This window comes from Salvelinus sp. IW2-2015, linkage group LG4q.1:29 (genome assembly GCF_002910315.2).
Source record: "Salvelinus sp. IW2-2015 linkage group LG4q.1:29, ASM291031v2, whole genome shotgun sequence".
NCBI lineage: Eukaryota > Metazoa > Chordata > Actinopteri > Salmoniformes > Salmonidae > Salvelinus > Salvelinus sp. IW2-2015.
In genome coordinates this window covers 25463965-25485711 of record NC_036842.1, presented here as the reverse complement: position 1 = coordinate 25485711, position 21747 = coordinate 25463965, and the positions used below count along the sequence as shown (strand labels likewise).

General features: G+C 41.7%; 1 protein-coding gene across 1 annotated transcript; it reads right to left on the bottom strand.

The window, feature by feature from the left end:
- Positions 1-843: 843 nt before the first annotated feature.
- On the bottom strand, positions 844-6234 carry LOC111961109 (lysosomal membrane ascorbate-dependent ferrireductase CYB561A3). Its single transcript, XM_023983222.2, has 6 exons — positions 5716-6234; positions 4986-5181; positions 2882-3090; positions 2480-2634; positions 1729-1891; positions 844-1173 (listed from the first exon to the last, which is right to left on the bottom strand). Exons 2-6 carry the CDS (start codon positions 5173-5175, stop codon positions 1150-1152), a joined length of 741 nt encoding a protein of 246 aa, XP_023838990.1. The 5' UTR covers positions 5176-5181; positions 5716-6234; the 3' UTR covers positions 844-1149.
- Positions 6235-21747: the final 15513 nt, after the last annotated feature.

Sequence of the window (21747 nt, the reverse complement as noted above, 5' to 3'; positions counted from 1 at the left end):
GATCTTCAAAGGTAAGTGATTTATTTTATCGCTATTTGAGATTTTTTGTCAAGCCGGTGCTGGTTGAAAAAGTATTTTGATGTGGGGCGCTGTCCTCAGATAATCGCATGGTATGCTTTCACCGTAAAGCCTTTTTGAAATCTGACAACTCTATATCTGACATGGTACAGATTTTTTGTAAGCCCATAACCATGTTGGATTAACAAGAAGTTAAGCTTTTAAATGATGTAAGACACTTGTATGTTCATGAATGTTTAATATAAAAAATTTGTAATTTGAATTTGGCGCGCTCTAGCTTCACCGGATGTTTTCGATTTTGATCCCGCTAGCGGCATCCAAGCCCTAAGAGAGCTTTTAAGAATGGACTATGCAGTAGTACAGCCTAATAATTGTATGGTATAGGGCCTATAGACCATTTCCTACATGAATATGTCACTTTGATTAGTCTTGCCTTCCAGGTCACCTACTTAGTAATTTTGTAGATATATATTATTTTCTGGAACGACTACATGTACCCATCTCATTGTTATTTGTCACACCCTGATCTGTTTCACCTGTCTTTGTGATTGTCTCCACCCCCCTCCAGGTGTCGCCCATCTTCCCCATTATCCCCTGTGTATTTATACCTGTGTTGACTATTCTGGGTCTTACGTGACATGTGATAGTTATTACATTATTGGAGACACACAAATTGTTTTTGCACCCACCATGCGTCATGTCGACAATGGTCATATGAGTTGAAATGTGTATATTTTGGGATGTGTGCACTCAGTATTTTTTTTACCTGACAAAAATTCGTTTTGGATCAAAACGTTGTCAATAAAGCGGTGAATTATTGTTCTATACTAGTATTCTTTATTAGCCCAACACCTATGTTTTTAAGGATGTGTGTATGACCACAAACTTTTCTATAAGGCTTGTACCACACAATAATGCTTTAATGCACATAGTCTCCCATATACTATAGACAGTATAGAGTAAAAACATTGCATGTCAGTCATCATGTCATCATGTCACGTGTAACTACTACCACAGCTGGTATTCTGAGACACAGGAGGGAACATCAGTGTTCTTTGTCTCCAATTGATCCATTATCCAAAAATAGAAAAGGGCAGGGAGAAGAAGAGGACACCAAGGTCTTCTACTTCTTCAGTTGTCCTCCGGAAGCAATGACTGGAGTAAAAGCATAAAAATGACAACTATAATTCCAAGCACAGTAGGCTACAGCCAATAAAAAAGCATCAGGGCCGGTATTCATAAAGCATCTCAGAGTAGGAGTGATGATCTAGGATCGGTGAACATAATAAATAAGATTACATGGATAGGGGGGCCAACATTGACAAGCATTTAGCTCAGTCTCAAAGGCAAAGCCAAGGGTCTACTAAGCTCAGTCTCAATTACAAAAGCCAGCTAGGTCTGTTTGTGTCCTTTGAAAAATGCAGACTGAATTTTGCCATGAACTGCACAAATCCTTTGTCATTGTCACAATAGGTGCATTCCAGATTCACATTTTCTGTGCAGGTCTGTAGAGATTATAGAATCAGTCATTATATCATGTTGATATGGTTCCTATAGATAATAAATACTTGTCCAGGTATTGTAAAGGTCCGATAATCTGCACAGGCCTGCTTAGAAAATATGTATCTGGAACACACCTGATAACCTGGCTATTCCAGAAACAGGCTGTCATTCAGTCTAGGACTTTAGTGCTGACAGCACCATACTCACTCTAGAGCTCTCCTGCCCTGGCTCCAGCCTATTCCACCTCTGGTTGGACAGGATTCCAAGGACCACCAATCCAAAGGCCACGATCAGGACACCCAGGAAGTTAGCAAACAAGGCCTCTGCAGGATGTGAGGAATAGGCTGCGGTGCTGTTGCTGTTGCCGTTGCTGAATAGAGACATAAACCCTCAAATTAATGACATGCCTTTTTCACACACTGTATATAGACTCATTTTCCCCCCTACTGTGTTATTGACTTGTATATTGTTTACTCCATGTGTAACTCTGTGTTGTTGTCTGTTCACACTGCTATGCTTTATCTTGGCCAGGTCGCAGTTGTAAATGAGAACTTCTTCTCAACTAGCCTACCTGGTTAAATAAAGGTGAAATAATGAAGTAAAAATTAAAAAATAATAAAACATCTCCTTTCATGGAGTCACTGTAGTTAAAGGGAAAGGCTAACCTGGTAACCAATCTGTTTCTGTGGCCAACTCTTTGTTCAATGTCAAGAGTTTTGGGGCACCAAGGCTAAGGAAATACTACAATGAAATTGCTGTTATGCTCTTATAAGTTGTCAAACCTAATTTTGTTCTGTAAAATGTAAAGTTCTTTAATTTATCCATAACTGTGAATATTTAATGTAGCCTAAAGCTTTTCAATGTCACATTGGCCTTTATACAGAAAATTATTGTGGAGAATGTTGGACCAATGTAGTTAGTTGTTATTGGTGGAGGATCAGCGTTTCTGGTCACTCACAGAGCAAGGAGCAGTTTTTCGTTGATGCCAGAGAGACAGGAGGCCAGGCTGAGGATAAAGATGGCCATGCCCATCCAGGCGTGAACTGGTTTCAGGAGCTTACGGAACCCGAGGGGAGAGCAGGGAGACAGGAAACCAACCAGGCCAAGGACCCACTGACCAATGAGAAGGGACGGAAAAGGGTTGAGCAAGATGGGTTGCATCAAATGAGCTTGAGGTAGAAAAGCTGCCCAATGTGCAATTTGAACCATGAGCACAGGTACATTAATGTTTTTTTAAATTAGGGTCATATGACCTGAACATGAAAAACTCTGAGTTACTAAGAGCCCAGAGTTTTCCCTGGTCAGTTCACATGGGTCAGGGAAAAAACCCTGGTCCCTGCCCAACGTCTCCCCCTCCTACCTGGGCAGTGAACAGGACTACAGTGCAGATGCCCACCCAGCTGTGGAGGGAATACAGGTTGGGGATGTGGTAGCCTGTGTGGAAGTCAAACACAGCACACAGCCCAAGGATGGACAGGAGCAGGGAGGACAGCAGCAGAGCAGCGTGCACCAGCTTCCAGCGCTGCTTCCTCTGACTCCAGGTAAAGGGGATGCGGTATAGGATAGCCGCTTCAGACAACACACAGACACAAACACACACACACACACACACACACAGAAAGACACAGAAGACTTTTAGATCAGCCTTTCCCAGATGGTGGGATGTATTATCTCCTTTCTGTGTTTGTCTCTTCTGGGTGCACTAGCCTGTCCTACCACATGTAACATGACCCCTCCCACATGTTATTCCATACAGTTTATAACCACTTAGTATTTATAACCACTCCAAGACCTATATGGATACTTACAATAATGTACTGGTACACAGTCACATCATTGAGGAACGCTACAGTGCAAGGTCAGTTGAAAGTCACTAAAAAAGTAAATACAGCAAGACAGATTGGGAGTGGGGGGACTTGGGAGGGGTATAGTGTATTAATTGTTTAATGTATACTAAGTGACATGGGGATGTAGGGAGACTGAAGATGGGAAGAAATGGAGGTTGGTAATCATTGGTGCCATGGCACAAATGATGCCTTCAGAAAGTATTCACACACCTTGACTTTTTCCACAAAATATTGTGTTACAACCTGAATTCAAAATGGATTACATTTTGATTTTGTGTCACTGACCTACACACAATAACCCATACTGTCAATGTGAAATTAAGTTTCTAGAAATGTTTGGAAATGAATACAAAACGAAAAGCTGAAATGTCTTGAGTCAATAAGTATTCAACCCCTTTTGATATGGCAAGCCTAACTAAAATTAGTATAATATGTTACGTTTGGTATGGTTAGGTTAGACAGATGATTACTTAAGGCAAAAACTAAAGTAGGATGGATGAGTGGGCGTATGACGCGAATATCAATCAATCCAGCGATTGTGAGTTTAAATCTCATCACGGACAACTGTAGCAATTTAGCAACTTTTCAACTAGTTACTACTTTTTAGCTACTTTGAAACTACTTAGCATGTTAGCTAACCCTTTCCCTAACCCTAACTTTAACCCTTTTAGCTAACCCTTCCCCTAACTTAACCTTAACCCTTAACCTTAACCCTTTAACCTAACTCCTAAACTTAACCCCAACCTTAACCCTAACCCCTAGCCTAGTTAACGTTAGCCAGCTAGCATACTAACTGGAGTGTCCTGGAATTACGTACAGAATAATACGAAATGCTCTGAGACCAGATTGAGAGGTTGGTCAAAGCGCTCCTGTTGGAAGTATTTAGTTTTTTGGTGTAGTTTAAAAAGCCTTTATTATCTTGGCTTTGTGATAGACCTTGTGGAGATGATACCTGACCTGGATCCAAAGAGAAGGCCAGGTCTATTTATTTTCTTTCAAATACTTTAAGCGCGTTTGATTTAGCTTGCCTGACACAATAGAAACAGTGGAATCAAGTACACACCTAAGTAATTGAAAGAAACCAAATTCAAACAAGTTTTTAGTGAGAAAACCCTCAAAGGAGAAAACAATTTACAACTTTTCCAAACGGAGGTTTGTTTTTGTCACGCCTGCTCCCACTCCCCCTCTCTGGCGCTCGAGGGCACCAGGCGGCCCATCTTCAGACACCTGTCACCGTCGTTATGCGCATCAGCGCTTCATTGGACTCATTGGACTCCATCACTTTATTGATTGCCTCCTCTATATCTGTCTATTACTCAGTTTGATCCCAGTGTCAGCATTAAGGTCGTTATGTTCCCCTTGTCCAGACGCTGTCCGTGTTTTGTTTCATGTCTGGTATTTATTAAATATTCACTCCCTGTACTTACTTCTCGTCTCCCAGTGTCTGTCCTCACAGTTTTCTAATTTACAATCTGCCCTGCTATAATTTCCATAATTTCTTGCTTTTGTCCACACAGTATGAAGCACTCTGAGATTTTCCATCAAATGAAAATATGAAATACTGGTGACTGAATGAAATGTATTATGGTCATTATCATAATCATTATTGTGACCCACCGTTCCCATACAGGACTACCAGGCCAGTCACCATGAGCACGGGATGCCAGTTGAACTGCAGAAAGGACGCATCCCAGGCAAAGCCACCACGCCACTCGATGTTCCAGTAACTGACAAACACCACACACAGCAGTCCCAGACACAGGCACAGCACGTAGTTCCCATAGAACAACACTGTGGAGGAGATCATGTCTGTCTGTGTGTGTGTTTGTGTTTGTGGGGGGGTTGTGTGTGTGTGTAAGAGAGTCAGTGAGAGAGAGAGAGAGAGAGAGAGAGAGAGCGGCTCCCACATATAACTCTTGGAGAAGAGAGAGAGGAGAGAGGGAGAGAGAGGAGAGAGCGAGAGAGAGAGTGAGAGAGAAAGCGAGAGAGAGTGTGTGAGAGAGAAAGAGTGAATGAGAGCGAGAGAGAGAGAGCGAGTAACGAGGAGGAGAGAGAGGAGAGAGAGAGAGAGAGAGAGAGAGAGAGAGAGAGAGAGAGAGAGAGAGAGAGAGAGAGAGAGAGAGAGAGAGAGAGAGAGAGAGAGAGAGAGAGAGAGAGAGAGAGAGAGGAGAGAGGAGAGAGAAGAGAGAATGGATTACCTAACTTTATCTTGAAAAAGCAAAGATTATGTATAAGTACATAATAAGCATGACATAACAGCTTAAACAGCATAAAACATGGTTAAAGCTTAATGACATTATATACATTTAATTTAGTAGTACTATTGAGGGAAAGTATCATCACTTACCTATGATGAAATCGTTTTTTGCCCTTGTTTTAGTTTTTTCCTTCCTTCTCTGTTCTCACAAATGTTTTATCAGCCAGTCCCCAGTGTTACAGAGAAACACAAATTAAAGCTCCCTGCTCGTTTGTCATCCAGTGCAGGAACATTCCCCTTAAATCTGTGTCTGAGATCCTTACTAATTAAGATTGAGTTAGACTGTCTTTTCCCTCCCCTAACTCCTGGAGATCACCACTAGGTAAGTGCTTCCTCTTTCCTAAACAAGCTATTTGTAAGTCAAGGAAAACAAATGTTGGATGTCATTGAAAAACATTTTTCATAATATGTTTTCTGTCAAGTCATTGTGGATCAAAGGCGCAGCATCACAAAGGCGTCTGTGTGAATGAGTTAAACCATGTAATCTGAATTGCCACAGAGCTGGACCATGGAGAAGGTTAGACAGAGGAGCACGTAACTCTCTGATTTGAGCTGGAACAGATGACCATAGAAGGAACATAAGGCCTATCACACAGGGGTAACAGGACACACTTTAACTGGGAGACAATAGAGACAAGCAAAATATTCTTTCACTACAAAAATAATGAAGAGCACAGTGCTCATCCACTGAAGAATTCCCCAAGAGCATGAAGTCATATAACAGTTTCACTTGAAGGATACAGAAGAAAACAGTTTTTCAGAAGCTGTCAATGATACCAAAGTCCCTAAAGAAGTGACATAGTTTTAGTTACATTTCTCTGACAGATGAGTCAGCATTCAGATGTTCAGGTACAAATGTGCGTTTTCATGTTCGTGAGTGTTTTTGTGGTGTGTTCTGTGTTGTATGACAGCTTGTTAAGATGTGCGAGAAGTGTAAAAAAATACATATTTGAAAAGCCTTCTTTTTCAATGGCATGTTTGTTCCAATGAACAGATTCAAAATCAGGGAAACAACCTTAATGAATGACAACGGCTAATGTCGGAACTGGTCAGTGCACCTTCTAATGATATTAACCAAAGAGTACAGTTTCAATGGGATCAATCATTGCTATAGCTATACATCATATACGATGAAAGACACAGGAGAGGACAAAGCCATGCACTGAAACATCTGTCTGGAACATATGTTTTCATCGTTCTGTCTCCCAAAAGACGGAGATAAATTTGTTATCCACCCAGGGCAGCTCTTGGCTCTGCAAGGCCAGCACACGGACACACTGCCACGTCTTTCCTGAAGTTGAACTTCTTGCCACCGGGCTGCTGCTGCAGCTTGGTCAAGGTGTCACTGCTGCCAGTGGCAGCGTTGGAGACAATGAAGGCGTCGATCTCTAGCTTGGCATTGGCAGGAAAGCACGGATGTTCATCTTGCTCTGGTTGTTGAGGTGGCTGGCAGTGTTGGTGTTCCCCATCTGCGACTGTTGGTCAGCTGTAGAGAGGAGTGATAGGAGCAGTTAGAGTAGGCCAGGGGTGTGTTCATTAATGTGAACGTTGGAGCGTTCCGGATAGAAATGTAATGAACAGAACTGACACAAATCCCTATTCTACATGATGGACAATTATAATTGTTCTGCACCATACATTTCTATCTGAAGGTGTTGTGAAGTTGCACTCAATTTAACAGGCCCTGTTGTCGGCTACAGCCTGTATAGAATTATATATTTTTCATTTTTCTCTCTCTGTCGTATATATGACAACTTTATATCCTCATGACATGTTAAATGTCAACAGATGCTGTCGTTACACCCACTCAAATGCCTCTTTACTTAACGGTAGTGGAATCCTCAAAAGTGACTAACCCTCAGCTGACTTGATGTGGACCGTTGGACAATAATTCACTGACTAGCACAGGAAAGATTCAACCATGGGTCACACTTTCCCTGTGTCTGATGAGAGGAACAGTGAGATGAATTGAAAGTCATTTCTTCCTCTCCTCCCGGTCGAAGGACACCCTCCCTCCCGGTCGAGACAAAGGGAGATCTGCCCTCCATCTGAGAGTTAAATGGTCTCCCACTGAGTCACTCCTCGTCTCTCCTTTCCTTACTTGTCATTATCCTTAGATTCTAAACTTTTTTGCTCTGTCCTCGTCTCACCTTTGAAAGGGCAAAATGGGAGCATGATGACATTTGATGTTGACAGGAAAAGTCAAAATAGAGAATGTAAGATGCTCTTTTGTTGAGGTCTTATTAGAGAATGTTCTGTTGACGTCAGCATGTCCTTCAATCATCTGGAACAAGACAAATTCTGATATCTGTCATCTAATCTGTGACATCTGTTTATTTTGATTGTTTTCATCAATCTTTGGAAACCTCATGTCACCTTCTTAGAACTTTTGAAAAATATATAAATACATCTTCCCTCAATTTATGTTAAGATAACCTTCTCCATATTTACCATATTTATCAATGATTTAAGCTGTTGTAACTTCTTTTGCTAACATATTTTCTGTGTTATTTCAGGGATATCACACTTACCTTGATCTGAAGTGTGAGAGTTGCTGAGTTGTGAAACGCTGAAGAGCACTTATGTAGGGGTGGTGCTGGTCAGACACTGAGGCTATCATTCTGACTTGGTCAAAGTCCTCTGATGGTATGCAAATATCATCACACCAATGACACAAGACTTATTAACTCAAGTAAAAAACATGCACACTGATATGGTCAAGTACAGGCTGTTAAACATTTCCTTCACACGTACAGGGCCCAGTAGAAATTAAAAAGTCAAAACCCAACAACTTTTACTTCGAAAAATATTTTTTATTTTACAAAAATGCATAATCTGTAATTGAACAAGCGTAATAATAGTCAATAGACAAAAAACACATGCATTCTGGACCACTCTCAATCCTTGTCAATGTATGTAAATAAATGTCAGCCTAATAAAATAAAGGTTAAATAAAAAAGAAAATAAATAAACGTAAAAGCTCTGTCATCATCTGCCCAGACTGCCCTCTTATTGTCCCTTGATGGCAGATCCACTCTGAAGCGGTGAAATGACGTGGAGCCAGTGTGTGCTTGAACACTGTTCCAGGACAGACAGAAACCCTTCAGACCAGTTGATTGTCTCCTTAGTGTTTCTCTGAAAGGGTTGTGTCAATTGCAGTCGGACATGTGGAGTGTGGACTATTCATGCACGGTTTCACAGCCATCTCTTTCTGCTGCTGACACACTCACTCCACCTACCTTTCACTCTCCTTCCTTCCACTCCATCATACCTCCTATCCTACCATAGCTCAGCCCAAATATTCACTTAGAGAAAATCAAGTTGTCAAGGTATTGTATATAACTTTACTTTAAAAAAGAAATACAGCCGGTTTGATGCACTTTGCATCATATGATGCTGCGTTTTGCAAGGTTATTATGCAAAATGCATTATACAGCTGTATTTCTGTATTTTGAAAGTATATATCTTGAAAACTTGATGACATGCAAAACATTTTTGGACTATATCAACAATGGACTGATGAAACAAATACCAAAATATCATTTTGGGGTGAAATGTTCTTTAATGAGAATTACATTTTCAATGTATTCCTAAAGATCCTAATGAGTCTTGGAAATACTCTTTCTAACTGGACCTTTTTAAAGTTGGACTTTGTTAAGGTGTAATGAATCTTGGGCAGAGTGATATACTGGTAGATGTGATAATGCATGGTCTTCTCTCACCATCAATGCAAAATAATATTTGCATTTTATTCTACCCTGTGCAGCGCCTCGTCGCAGCTTATCTTATTCCATTGAAGTGCAGTAGCTTTCATTGAGAGCTCAGGCCCATCGCAGGCACTCATTGAGACTGTCATTGTATCAAACATTCAATCTATCTAGAAGTCTTTCATTTTGGGTGGTTGAAGGAATTATGCCTCACTTAAAGGGTAGAGAGGCATGTAACTTCTGATGCACCAAAAGTTTGTCCTGCTTACTGTAGAATGATACATTTTGATTAACTTCCCAAGGGAACTTCAGCTCATTCCTCAACCAAAAAGGCTTTCGGAACAGGAGCTTCACAATAAGGCATAAAAGGCTTTCCATTGTCTTATGGCAGCTAAAAGTGAAGGTTACTTTTTCTAAGGATTCATTAGAGATCCTCTACTACCAGCGAACCAATAATTGAACTCGAAACATTCAGGCCTTTACAAATTCAGATTTGTTTTGTAAGCATTAATGAAAAGCTACTGTTGCTAAAGTGAAGTGAGATAATGACATCAACAATAACAGTAATAATAATAATAAATGAAAAATAATAATAATGATAATAATAGTAATGTGGTTAGAGTTAGGGGACATATTTATATATATACAGTACCAGTCAAAAGTTTGGACACACCTACTCATTCAAGGGTTTTCTTATTTGTTTTCTATTTTCTACATTGTAGAATAATAGTGAAGACATCAAAACTATGAAATAACACATATGGAATCATATAGTAAGCAAAAAAGTGTTAAACAATTTTTGGGTGTGATTTGCTGGTGACACGTCTGTGATTTATTTAGAATTCAAAGCACACTTAACCAGCATGGCTACCACAGCATTCTGCAGCAATACGCCAGCCCATCTGTTTTGCGCTTACTGGACTATCATTTGTTTTTCAACAGAAAAAATGACCAAAAACACACCTCCAGGCTGTGTAAGGGCTATGTGACCAAGGAGAGTGATGGAGTGCTGCATCAGATGACCTGGCCTCCACAATCACCCGCCCTCAACCCAACTGAGATGGTTTGGGATGAGTGGGACCGCAAGGAAAAGCACCAACAAGTGCTCAGCGTATGTGGGAACTCCTTCAAGACTGTTGGAAAAGCATTCCTCATGAAGCTGTTTGAGAGATTGCAAAGAGTGTGCAAAGCTGTCATCAAGGCAAAGGGTGGCTACTTTGAAGAATCTAAAATGAAATGAGTAAAAATATACTAGTGTAAAAACTCCACACTCTATAGTTTCACTGAAAGTCTATCCACACTCTATAGTTTCACTGAAAGTCTATCCATACTCTATAGTTTCACTGAAAGTCTATCCATACTCTATAGTTTCCACTGAAAGTCTTCCATACTCTATAATTCACTGAAAGTCTATCCATACTCTATAGTTTCACTGAAAGTCTATCTACTCTATAGATTCACTGAAAGTCTATCCATACTCTATAGTTCACTGAAAGTCTATCCATACTCTATAGTTTCACTGAAAGTCTATCCATACTCTATAGTTTCACTGAAAGTCTATCCATACTCTATAGATTCACTGAAAGTCTCTCTTTACTCATGACCTTGCAGCACCTCAGCACAATGTACGAACACAGAACATGTAGGTTTATTGTGAGAGGACAATGGAGGCTTTGTTTTATTGGGGGTTTCTCAATATGAATATTACCGTGCTCCACACTATCATGCTCCAAGTGCATTCTCCGAGGACTTTCTCTTGAGTACCTTCTTGTGAGGACGAGACTTTGGAGAACGCATTAAACATTACATCTGAGAAGCACTTGCACTCCTCCTACTGTAGTACCTCACGCTGCATCTCCCCATTCACTGAATCTTCTTCCAGCCAGGACAATGGCAACAATAGAGACGAAAGAAGATATACACAAAGCAAATGTTTTACTTAATAATTATCAGCTAGATATTTGTGAATCGTTGTAATCTAGCTAGACAGCTAGCTAGTTAAACAGGCAAAAATGCCCTAAAACCAATGTTATCCAATGTAGATATAAATTCTTCATTGGTAGCTAGCTAATAATTCTTCATGGCTATCTGGCTAGCTAACAGTAGTAGCTAGCCAGTTAGCTCTATTGACTTACTATGGGCTTGTTACCTACGCACACTACAGTGGGTATTGTAGGCAGGTAACCATGCCAAAATTAACACAGAATGTATTTATTAATGTATCAAGATAAAATATTGTAGTCAGGCAACATATGAGATGTGAATAAGCAACATTTCATTCCCGAAGGAGTGTATTTTCTCTCGCTTCAACTCAAGTAATGGTCGCCGTTGATTTCAAGAAAATGTGGTTGCATCATATTTATTTTCATACTTACCGTTGAAGTTTGCATCGATGCATGCTTCAAAATATGTACAAACGGAGTATGCATTCAAGAAACGCCTTCCATGCTCCGTTTCGCATACTTTTATTTGGCCTCGTACTCCGACCCTCCCATGCTTCAATTTGCATGTTCGGAGCACGGTAGTATGCATTTTGAGACACACCCATTGTGTGCATATTCAAAGTGAAAGGTATAACATTCAACAAAGATAAGCTCTTGATACCCTTCTCTGGAGCTTTTGGATGCCTTGGAGCACTTCCATTTGGCACAATGAGGCTGTGGTGGATACCAGTGTCTTTGGTTGTCTTTGCCCTATACCCGTCTGGCCAGGGGGGCTGGCCAACAGGCAACACCAGTTTAGGTTCTTGTAGGAGCCTTCTTCTCAACGGACAGGCCCCGGATGGTTTGAAGCTGATGAAAAGCAGAACGGACCACGTCTGCAAGTGCTACAGTAGGAGATGTGTGTATGTGGCTTTTCTGCACAGGCAAAGACACACTCCTCTCTACTGGGCTTACAGAATCCTGGATGACCACGGGCACAATTTCTCACAACCGGATCTACTGGATAGGATCGGTAGCTTGTACATCCCATCATTGGTATGCTCACGTTTCCCTCTAATTGACAATTATCCTTTGTCCTTTGGGTGGAATAACACATAGATTTTATTATTTTCAAATGATTTAGTTTTAAGTTGCTGTGAGAGGTTTCGTATAGGCTTGTCATTGGCTGCCCTCAGTGGCTTTAGTCATCATGTGCTTCATAATAAGGACATTGAAATGCCATACAGATCAAGTGAAACACAGTCAGGCAATGAGCACTAGAAATGCAATGGCCTGGCTTTATGATGAGCCAATGTTTGATTTGTATTAGCATGTTAACATGCAACATAAAACAGACTTCAAAGCCTGCGTCCGCTCCGCTCTAGGTACTTATTCAGTCCTATATTTGTTGAATTCTGCACAGAGAGTGTGTGAGTGAGCATGGAATGGACACATTATAAATAAAATAATCCTATCCATTTTTCGGAAGGGGGAAACTTTTCTGCACAGGGACATTTCTGCAAGGGCAGGACCCAATGTGAATTATACAATCCAAATACATTTTTTAAAGACACAGAGTTTACAGCTTGAGTTTCATTATAATGTTCTAACATACCATACAGTTCCTTCAGAAAGTAATCACGCCCCTTGATTTTTCCAAATGTTGTTGTGTTACAGCCTGAAATAATTATGGATTCAATTAAGATTTTGTGTCACTGGCATACACACAATACCCCATAATGGCAAAGTGGAATTATATTTTCAGAAATGTTAGTTATAGCAAGCCTAAATAAGTTCAGGAGTAAAAATGTGCTTAACAAGTCACATAATAAATTGCATGGACTCATTCTGTTTGCAAAAATAGTGTTTAATATGATTTTTGAATGACTACCTCATCTCTGTACCCCACACAGACAATAATCTGTCCCTCAGTCAAGCAGTGAAATTCAAACATAGATTCAATCACAAAGACCAGGAAGGTTTTCCAATGCATCGCAAAGAAGGGTACCTATTGGTAGATGGGTAAAAATAAAAATGAATATCCCTTTGAGCATGGTGAAGTTATTAATTACACATTGGATGGTGTATCAGTACACCCAGTCACTACAACGATACAGGTGTCCTTACTAACTCAGTTGCTGGAGAGGAAGGAAACTGCTCAGGGATTTTATCATGAGACCAATGGTGACAGAGTTTAATGGCTGCGATAAGAGAAAACTGAGGAGAGATCAACAACATTGTAGTTACTCCACAATACTAACCTAAATGACAGAGTGAAAAGAAGGATGCCTGCACAGAATAAAACATGCATCCAGTTTGCAATAAGGCTCTAAAGTAAAACTGCACAAAATTTGGCAAAGAAATGTACTTTATCTCCTGAAATCAAAGTGTTATGTTTGGGGCAGGTCTAACACAACACATCACTGAGGAACACTCTTCATATTTTTAAGCATGGTGGTGGCTCAAATTAAATAAAATAACATGTTATTGGTCGCATACATGCAGTGCATTCGGAAAGTATTCAGAACCGTTGACTTTTTCCACATTTTGTTACGTTACAGCCTTATTCTAAAATTAATTTAAAAAACATTTCCTCATCAATCTACACACAATACCCCATAATGACAACGCAAAAACAGGTTTTTCAACACTTTAGCAAAAAAAAGAACGAAATATCACATTTACATAAGTATTCCAACCCTTTACTCAGTACTTTGTTGAAGCACCTTTGGCAGCGATTACAGCCTAGAGTATGACGCTACAAGCTTTGCACACCTGTATTTGGGGGGTTTCTCTCATTATTCTCTGCAGATCCTCTCAAGCTCTGTCAGGTTGGATGGGGAGTGTTGCTCCACAGCTATTTTCAGGTCTCTCCTGAGATGTTCGATCGGGTTCAAGTCCAGGCTCTGGATGGACCACTCAAGGACATTCAGAGACAGAAGCCACTCCTGCGTTGTCTTAGCTGTGTGCTTAGGTTTGTTGTTCTGTTGGAAGGTGAACCTTCGCCTCAGTCTAAGGTCCTTCATCAAGGATCTCGCTGTACTTTGCTCTGTTCATTTTTCCCTTGATCCTGACTAGTCTCCCAGTTCCTGGCGCTGAAAAACATCCCCACAACATGATGCTGCCACACCATGCTTCACTGTAGGGATGGTGCTAGGTTTCCTCCAGACATGACACCCGGCATTCAGGCCAAAGAGTTCAATCTTGGTTTCATCAGACCAATCTTTTTCTCAAAGTCCTTTAGGTGCCTTTTGGCAAATTCTAAGCCGGCTGTCATGTGCCTTTTACTGAGGAGTGTCTTCTGTCTGGCCACTCTACCATAAAGGCCAGATTGGTGGAGTACTTCTGAGATGGTTGACCTTCTGGAAGGTTCTCCCATCTCTACAGAAGAACTCTGGAGCTCTGTCAGAGTGACCATTTGGTTCTTGGTCACCTCCCCCATTGCTCAGTTTGGCCGGCCAGCTAGAGGAAGAGTCTTGGTGGTTCAGGGAAAACAGGTGTGTGTCTTTCCAAATCATGTCAAATCAATTGAATTTACCACAGGTGGACTCCAATCAAGTTGTAGAAACATCTCAAGGATGATCAATGGAAACAGGATTCATCTGAGCTCAATTTCGTGTGTCATAGTAAAGGCTCTCAATACTTATGTAAATAAGGTATTTCTGTTTTAGATTGCAAAACAATCTAAAAACCTGTTTTCACTTTGTCATTGTGGGGTATTGTGTGTAGATTGATGAGAGAAAAAAAATATTAAATCCATTTTAGAATAAGGTTATAACAAAATGTGGAAAAAGGGAAGGGGTCTGAATACTTTCCAAATGCACTGTATATTTAGCAGATGTTATTACGGGTGTAGCGAAATGCTTGTGTTCCTAGCTCCAACAGCACAGTAATATCTAACAATACACAACAATACACACAAATCTAAAAAGTAAAAGAATGGAATTAAGAAATATAGAAATATAGTATTAGGAAGAGAGATATAAGCTGTTCTTCAGTCTCTCGGTCCCAACTTTGATGCACCTGTACTGACCTAGCCTTCTGGATGGTAACAGGTTTACAGGCCATGGATCAGGTGGCTGAGGTCCTTGATGATCTTCTGTGACACTGGGTACTGTGGATGTCCTGGAAGGCAGGCAGTGTGCCCCAAGGTGATGCGTTGGGCAGAACACATTACCCTCTGGAGATCCCTGCGGTTGCGGACGGTGCAGTTGCCATACCAGGCAGTGATACAGCCCGACAGGAGGATCTCAATGGTAAATCTGTGAAAGTTTGTGAGGGTTTTATGGGCGGAGACGGATTTCTTCAGCCTCCTGAGATTGAAGAGGTGCTGTTGCACCTTCTTCACCACACAGTCTGTGTGGATGGACCATTTCAGATTGTCAGTGATGTGTACGCCGACAAACTTGAAGCTTTTCACCTTCTCCACTGCGACTGGATGCGTGCTCCCTATGGTGTGTCCTGAAGTCCATGATCAGCTACTTCATTTTGTTGATGTTGAGAGAGAGGTTATTTTCCTGGCACCACTCCGCCAGGGCTCTCACCTCCTCCCTGTAGACTGTCTCGTCATTGTTGGTAATCAGGCCTACCACTGTTGTGTCTTCTGCAAACTTGATGATTTGTGTGGCCACACAGTCATGAGTGAACAGGGAGTACCAGAGGGGGTTGAGTACGCACCCTTGTGGGGCCCCTGTGTTGAGGATAAGCGTAATGGAGGTGTTGTTGACTACCTTCACCAACTGGGGGCAGCCTGTCATGAAGGGCGGGGTTCAGACCCAGGGCCCAGAGCTTAATGATGGGCTTGGAGGGTACTAATAGTGTTGAAGGCTGAGCTGTAGTCAATGAACAGCATTCTTACATAGGTTTTCCTCTTGTCTAGATGGCATAGGGCGGTGTAAGGTGCGATGGCGAATGCGTCATCCGTGGATCTATTTGGGAGTTAGGCAAATTGCAGTGGGTCTAAGGTGTCGGGTAAGGTAGAGGTGATATGATATGATTCTACCCTCTGAAAGCACTTCATGATGACAGAAGTTAGTGCTACGTGGCGATAGTCATATAGTTCAGTTACCTTTGCTTTCTTGGGTATAGGAACAACGGTAGACATCTTGAAGAAAGTGGGGACAACAGAATGGGATAGGGAGAGATTGAATATGTCCGTAAATACTCTGATCTGGTTCACCTGTCCTTGTGATTGTCTCCACCCCCTCCAGGTGTCGCTTATTATCCCTGGTGTATATATGCCTGTGTTTCCTGTCTCTCTGTGCCAGTTCGTCTTGTTTGCCAAGTCAACCACCGTTTTTCCTTGCTCCTATTTTTCCCAGTCTCTGTTTGTTTCTAGTCCTCCTGGTTTCTGACCCCTGCCTGGCCTGACCTCAAGACTGCCTATCATCTGGTACTGTTTGGACTCTGACCTGGTTTATGAACTCTCGCCTGTCCTCGAGCTGCCTTTGCCTACTCCCTTTGTTATAATAAATATCGGAGCGCTACCATCTGCCTTCTGTGTCTGCATTTGGGTCTCGCCTTGTGCCCTTATACACTCCAGCCAGCTTGTCTGCTCATGCTCTGAGGACGCGGCTAGAGATGCCGTCTTGCCTGGCAGCCTTGAGAGGGTTAACACGCTTAAATGTCTTACTCATGTAAGCCACGGAGAAGGAGAGTTCACAGTCTATGGGAGCGGTGGAGGCCTGCACCAGCGGCACTGTGTTTCCCTCGAAGCGGTCAAAGAAGGTGTTTAGCTTGTCCGGGAGCAAGACGTTGGTGTCCGCACCGTGGCTGGTTTTCCCTTTATAATCCGTGATTATCTAAAGTCCCTGACACATAGGTCTCGTGTCTCCACTTTGTCTCTCTAATTACATTTTGCCTGTTTGATTGGCTTACGGAGGGCATAACTGGACTGTTTGTACTGAACCATATTCCCAGTAACCTTGCCGTGGTTAAATGTGGTGGCTCGCGCTTTCAGTTTTGAGCGAATGCTGCCATCTATCCACGTTTTTTTATTTGGATAGGTTTTAATCGTCACAGTGGGAACAAAATCCCCTATACACTTCCTGATGAGCTCAGTCACTGTATCAGTGTATACCACAATGTTATTCTCAGAGGCATCCCGGAACATATCCCGGTCCGCATGATCAAAACAACCTTGAAGCATGGATTCCGATTGGTCAGACCAGCGTTGAAAGGTCCTTACCACGAGTACTACCTGTTTGAGTTTCTACAGGAAGGGAGGAGCAGGATGGAGGCGTGACCTGAAGGGAGGGTGGAGGAGGGCCTTGTAGCTGTCCCAGAAGGGGGAGTAGCAATGGTCGAGAGTTTTTGAAAGCGCGAGTGGCGCAGGCGATTTGTTGATAAAACTTCAGTAGCGTTTCCCCCAGATGTTCTTTATTAAAGTCCCCAGCTACAATAAATGCGGACTCAGGATATGTGGTTTCCAGTTTGCACAAAGTCCAACTGCATCATGTTATGGGTATGCTTGTCATCGGCAAGGACTAGGGAGTTTATTACCATAAAAAGAAACAGAATAGACTTAAGCACAGGCATTATTTGTCACGCCCCGACCATAGAGAACCATTGTTTCTCTATGGTATAGTAGGTCAGGGCGTGACTAGGGGGTGATTTAGTATATGTATGTCTATGTTGTATTCTAGTTTATTATTTCTATGTGGGTATTCTAGTTTTCATATTTCTAGGTTGGTGTGCTTGATATGGTTCCAATTAGAGGCAGCTGGTTATGACTGTCTCTAATTGGGGATCATATTTAAGTAGCATTTTTCCCACCTGTGTTTTATGGGATATTGTTTTGAGTTAGTGCACGTAGCACCTCTTTAGTCACGGTTCGTTGTTAGTTTATTGTTTATTTGTTTCTGTCTTTGCTAAGTTTCACTTTATCTTTAAATTATGTGGAACTCAACATCCGCTGCGCCTTGATCCGATATTTATTCCAGGGAACGTGACATAATTCTAGAGGAAAACCTGGTTCAGTCAGCTTTCCAAAAGACCCTGGGAGAGAAATTCACCTTTCAGCAGGACACTTAACTTAAACACAAGGCAAAATATACATTGGAGTTGCTTACCAAGGAGACAGAATTTTCTTGAGTGGCCTAGTTACAGTTTTGACATAGCCCTTTCATGCAGTCAAATGACATAGTGACCTCATGGGTGGATTGTTAGTAATATCTTTCATAATTTTCATATTTATAAACATTAAAATAAAATTAAAATTCTTCCGGAAATCTGGTGTTTCTATGTCAAACAGTTTAGTTATATTTCTGTCACAACTTCCGCCGAAGTCGGTCCCTCTCCTTGTTCGGGCGGCGTTCGGCGGTCGACGTCACCGGCCTCTAGCCATCGCCGGTCCACTTTTCATTTTCCATTTGTTTTGTCTTTGTCTTTCACACCTGGTTTCAATCCCCCAATTACCTGTTCATTATTTAACCCTCTGTTCCCCCATGTTTGTTTGTGAGTGATTGTTTCTATGTAGGAAGGTCCGTTATTGTGGGCTCTGTTTTTGTATTGCATTTATATTATGTTGAGTAAAATAAGTTTATTTACTCATATCTGCTCTCCTGCGCCTGACTCCTATACACCAGCTACACACAGACTTCCTTACAATTTCAGTCTTCTGTGATGTACATAAAGTGTAATATTTGGATGCAAACTCAAAATGTTATACATTTCAACTCTATATCTGACATGGTACAGGTGTCTTATTTTTATAAAGCCCATAACCATGTGTGTGAGGTGTATACTTTTGTCTCAAAGTAGAAACACTCTGTACAGTATGGCCCTGATTTAGCCCACTGCAGTAAAAGGTTCAATCGGCTTGAAAATCTATGGCAAGACTTGAAAATGGCTGTCTAGCGATGATCAACAACCAACTTTACAGAGCTTGAAGAATTTTAAAAAGAATAATGTGCAAATATTGTACAGTCCAGGGGTGCATAGCCATTAGAGACTTACCCAGAAAGACTCACAGCTGTAATCACTGCCAAAGTTGATTCTAACATGTTGACTCAGGGGTGTGAATACTTATGTAAATTAGATATTTTGTTTTCAATACATTTTTCATGCTTTCATATTGTCATTATGAGGTATTGTCTGTAAATGGGTGAGAAAAAACATATATTTAATCAATTTTGAATTCAGGCTGGAACACAAAAAAAGTTGGAATAGGTCAATGGGCACTATACTGTCCAGTTCTATTTTCTTCATGTGTCTTTATACTGTACATCTAATCCCTCTTCATCTCCTTTCACCACAGGTTGTGGATTCCCTGCTTCTGAGGGAAAGGACGGCCATCATGCATAGAGGGGTCGACTTAGGCTTTTCCCATCCTGTCACACATATCGTGAGTGGAGTGGCCCCAGTTGAGCATGAGCTAACCTGGAATACCATGGGTGTCAGACCTAGCGTTGCTTGGATCGCTTACCACCATACTACCACCACAGGTCAGACCTTCCATGGAGCAATGGTTCAGAAAGCCCAAGGGGCCAGGGGCTGGGTCCAGCACACCTTGGTCCAACTGCAGGAAATGCTGGCTGAGAGATACTCAACAGCTGAGCCTGTGAGGATATTCCCCAGCCGTCCTGAACCACAAAGACTCAAACCAAGTGTGATCACTCTCGGAGAGCAAGGAAAAACTGGGATAGACAGGCAGACTCACAAAGAAGCAAAACAACTGAGTCTGGAGTCACAGTCCAGTCCTAAAAATAAGTCAGGTGTAAAGATTGATGCCTCTGTCCAGATGGAGTTTGATGGACCTTACTCATTAGATGAGAGGCTAATCAAACAGCAAGATGTTTTCCAAGTAGACATACTTCACACTGAGGGCTCATCAAAGGGAAGGCCAGATGTTGAGCTAGTGGTCATTGCAGAGATCACTGACGTGTCACAGGAAGTTCCAACACCAGAGAGGCCTAGGGCAACAGCCCCCCTCACAACACTGACAACTTCCTCACTTAGCATCGTAGAAAGGATATTGTGGTTTAAAGCTGTGTCTGATGGAGATGACACCAAATATAAACTGACCAATGGATTCATAGGGTTACTCAGGAAAAATAGAGATTTCCTGAGTAAGCCACAACGTGAGGTACAACCCGCTCTGGTGAGACGGAGTCAAGATAAAAATGGAGAACGAGTGGACAATGAAGGACAAAAAGACCACCCCAAAGAACCTTCAGGAGCTGAGGAAGAGGATGGCGCTTCAACAGACTATCCACCGACAGAAACAACTGAGGGTGACAGCAGTAGCAAAGATGAAGACCCTGATGTAACACCATCAACAGATGCACCTCAAACAGAGTGTGCAGATGTAATAGAGGAAGTAGAAGACAGTGGAGAAAAGGAACCTACAACAGTCACACCAATATTCACATTACCTCCAAAAACAGAGCACACAGAGGAAACTGAGAGTGCAATGACAGAAATGGTAGATGAACAAGAATTCCCTACTACACTCCCCACGCCGACAACTGAAAGCCAACAAACCAAGTGTACAGATGAAACAGAGACAGTCATTACAAATGGGGAGAACGACCCTGAGGAACCAGAGTCCACATCAGAATCTTTAATATCTACAACAATCTCACAAACAGTAGGTGAAACCATAAACGATCAAGAACCTACACTCATGACAGAACCAACAGAAAGTATAAATGAACCTTCAGCTACCACAGACAGCTTGCAGACAGAGTGTACAGATGAAACTGAAAATCCACCAACAGAAAGTACAGATGAACCTTCAGCTACCAGACAGCTTGCAGACAGAGTGCACAGATGAAACTGAAAATCCACCAACAGAAAGTATAGATGAACCTTCAGCTACCACAGACAGCTTGCAGACAGAGTGTACAGATGAAACTGAAAATCCACCAACAGAAGATAAGATGAACCTTCAGCTACCACAGACAGCTTGCAGACAGAGTGCACAGATGAAACTGAAAATCCACCAACAGAAAGTATAGATGAACCTTCAGCTACCACAGACAGCTTCAGACAGAGTGACAGATGAAACTGAAAATCCACCAACAGAAAGTACAGATGAACTTCAGCTACCACAGACAGCTTGCAGACAGAGTGCACAGATGAAACTGAAAATCCACCAACAGAAAGTAAGATGAACCTTCAGCTACCACAGACAGCTTGCAGACAGAGTGCACAGATGAAACTGAAATCCACCAACAGAAAGTACAGATAACCTTCAGCTACCACAGACAGCTTGCAGACAAGTGCACAGATGAAATTGAAAATCCACCAAGAAGTACAGATGAACCTTCAGCTACCACAGACAGCTTGCAGACAGAGTGCACAGATGAAACTGAAAATCCACCAACAGAAAGTATAGATGAACTGCCTCCTACAGATGGCAGTCAAGAAACTGAGATTACAGAAAATCTAACAGAAAATGTAGAAGAGCCATCAACTCCCGTTGAAGAAACTGACAATCGAACAACAGAAAATGTAGAAGAACCATCACCTACCGTAGAAGAAAGTACAGC

Excerpts from the sequence above, each read along its gene's own strand:
- LOC111961109 (XM_023983222.2), bottom strand. The coding sequence starts at position 5,175 with ATGATCTCCTCCACAGTGTTGTTCTATGGGAACTACGTGCTGTGCCTG. Across the intron at positions 1,892-2,479 it reads GAAAAACTGCTCCTTGCTCT|CAACGGCAACAGCAACAGCA; the intron begins GTGAGTGACCAG and ends GTCTCTATTCAG. Across the intron at positions 1,174-1,728 it reads CAGGGCAGGAGAGCTCTAGA|TCATTGCTTCCGGAGGACAA; the intron begins GTGAGTATGGTG and ends CTTTTACTCCAG.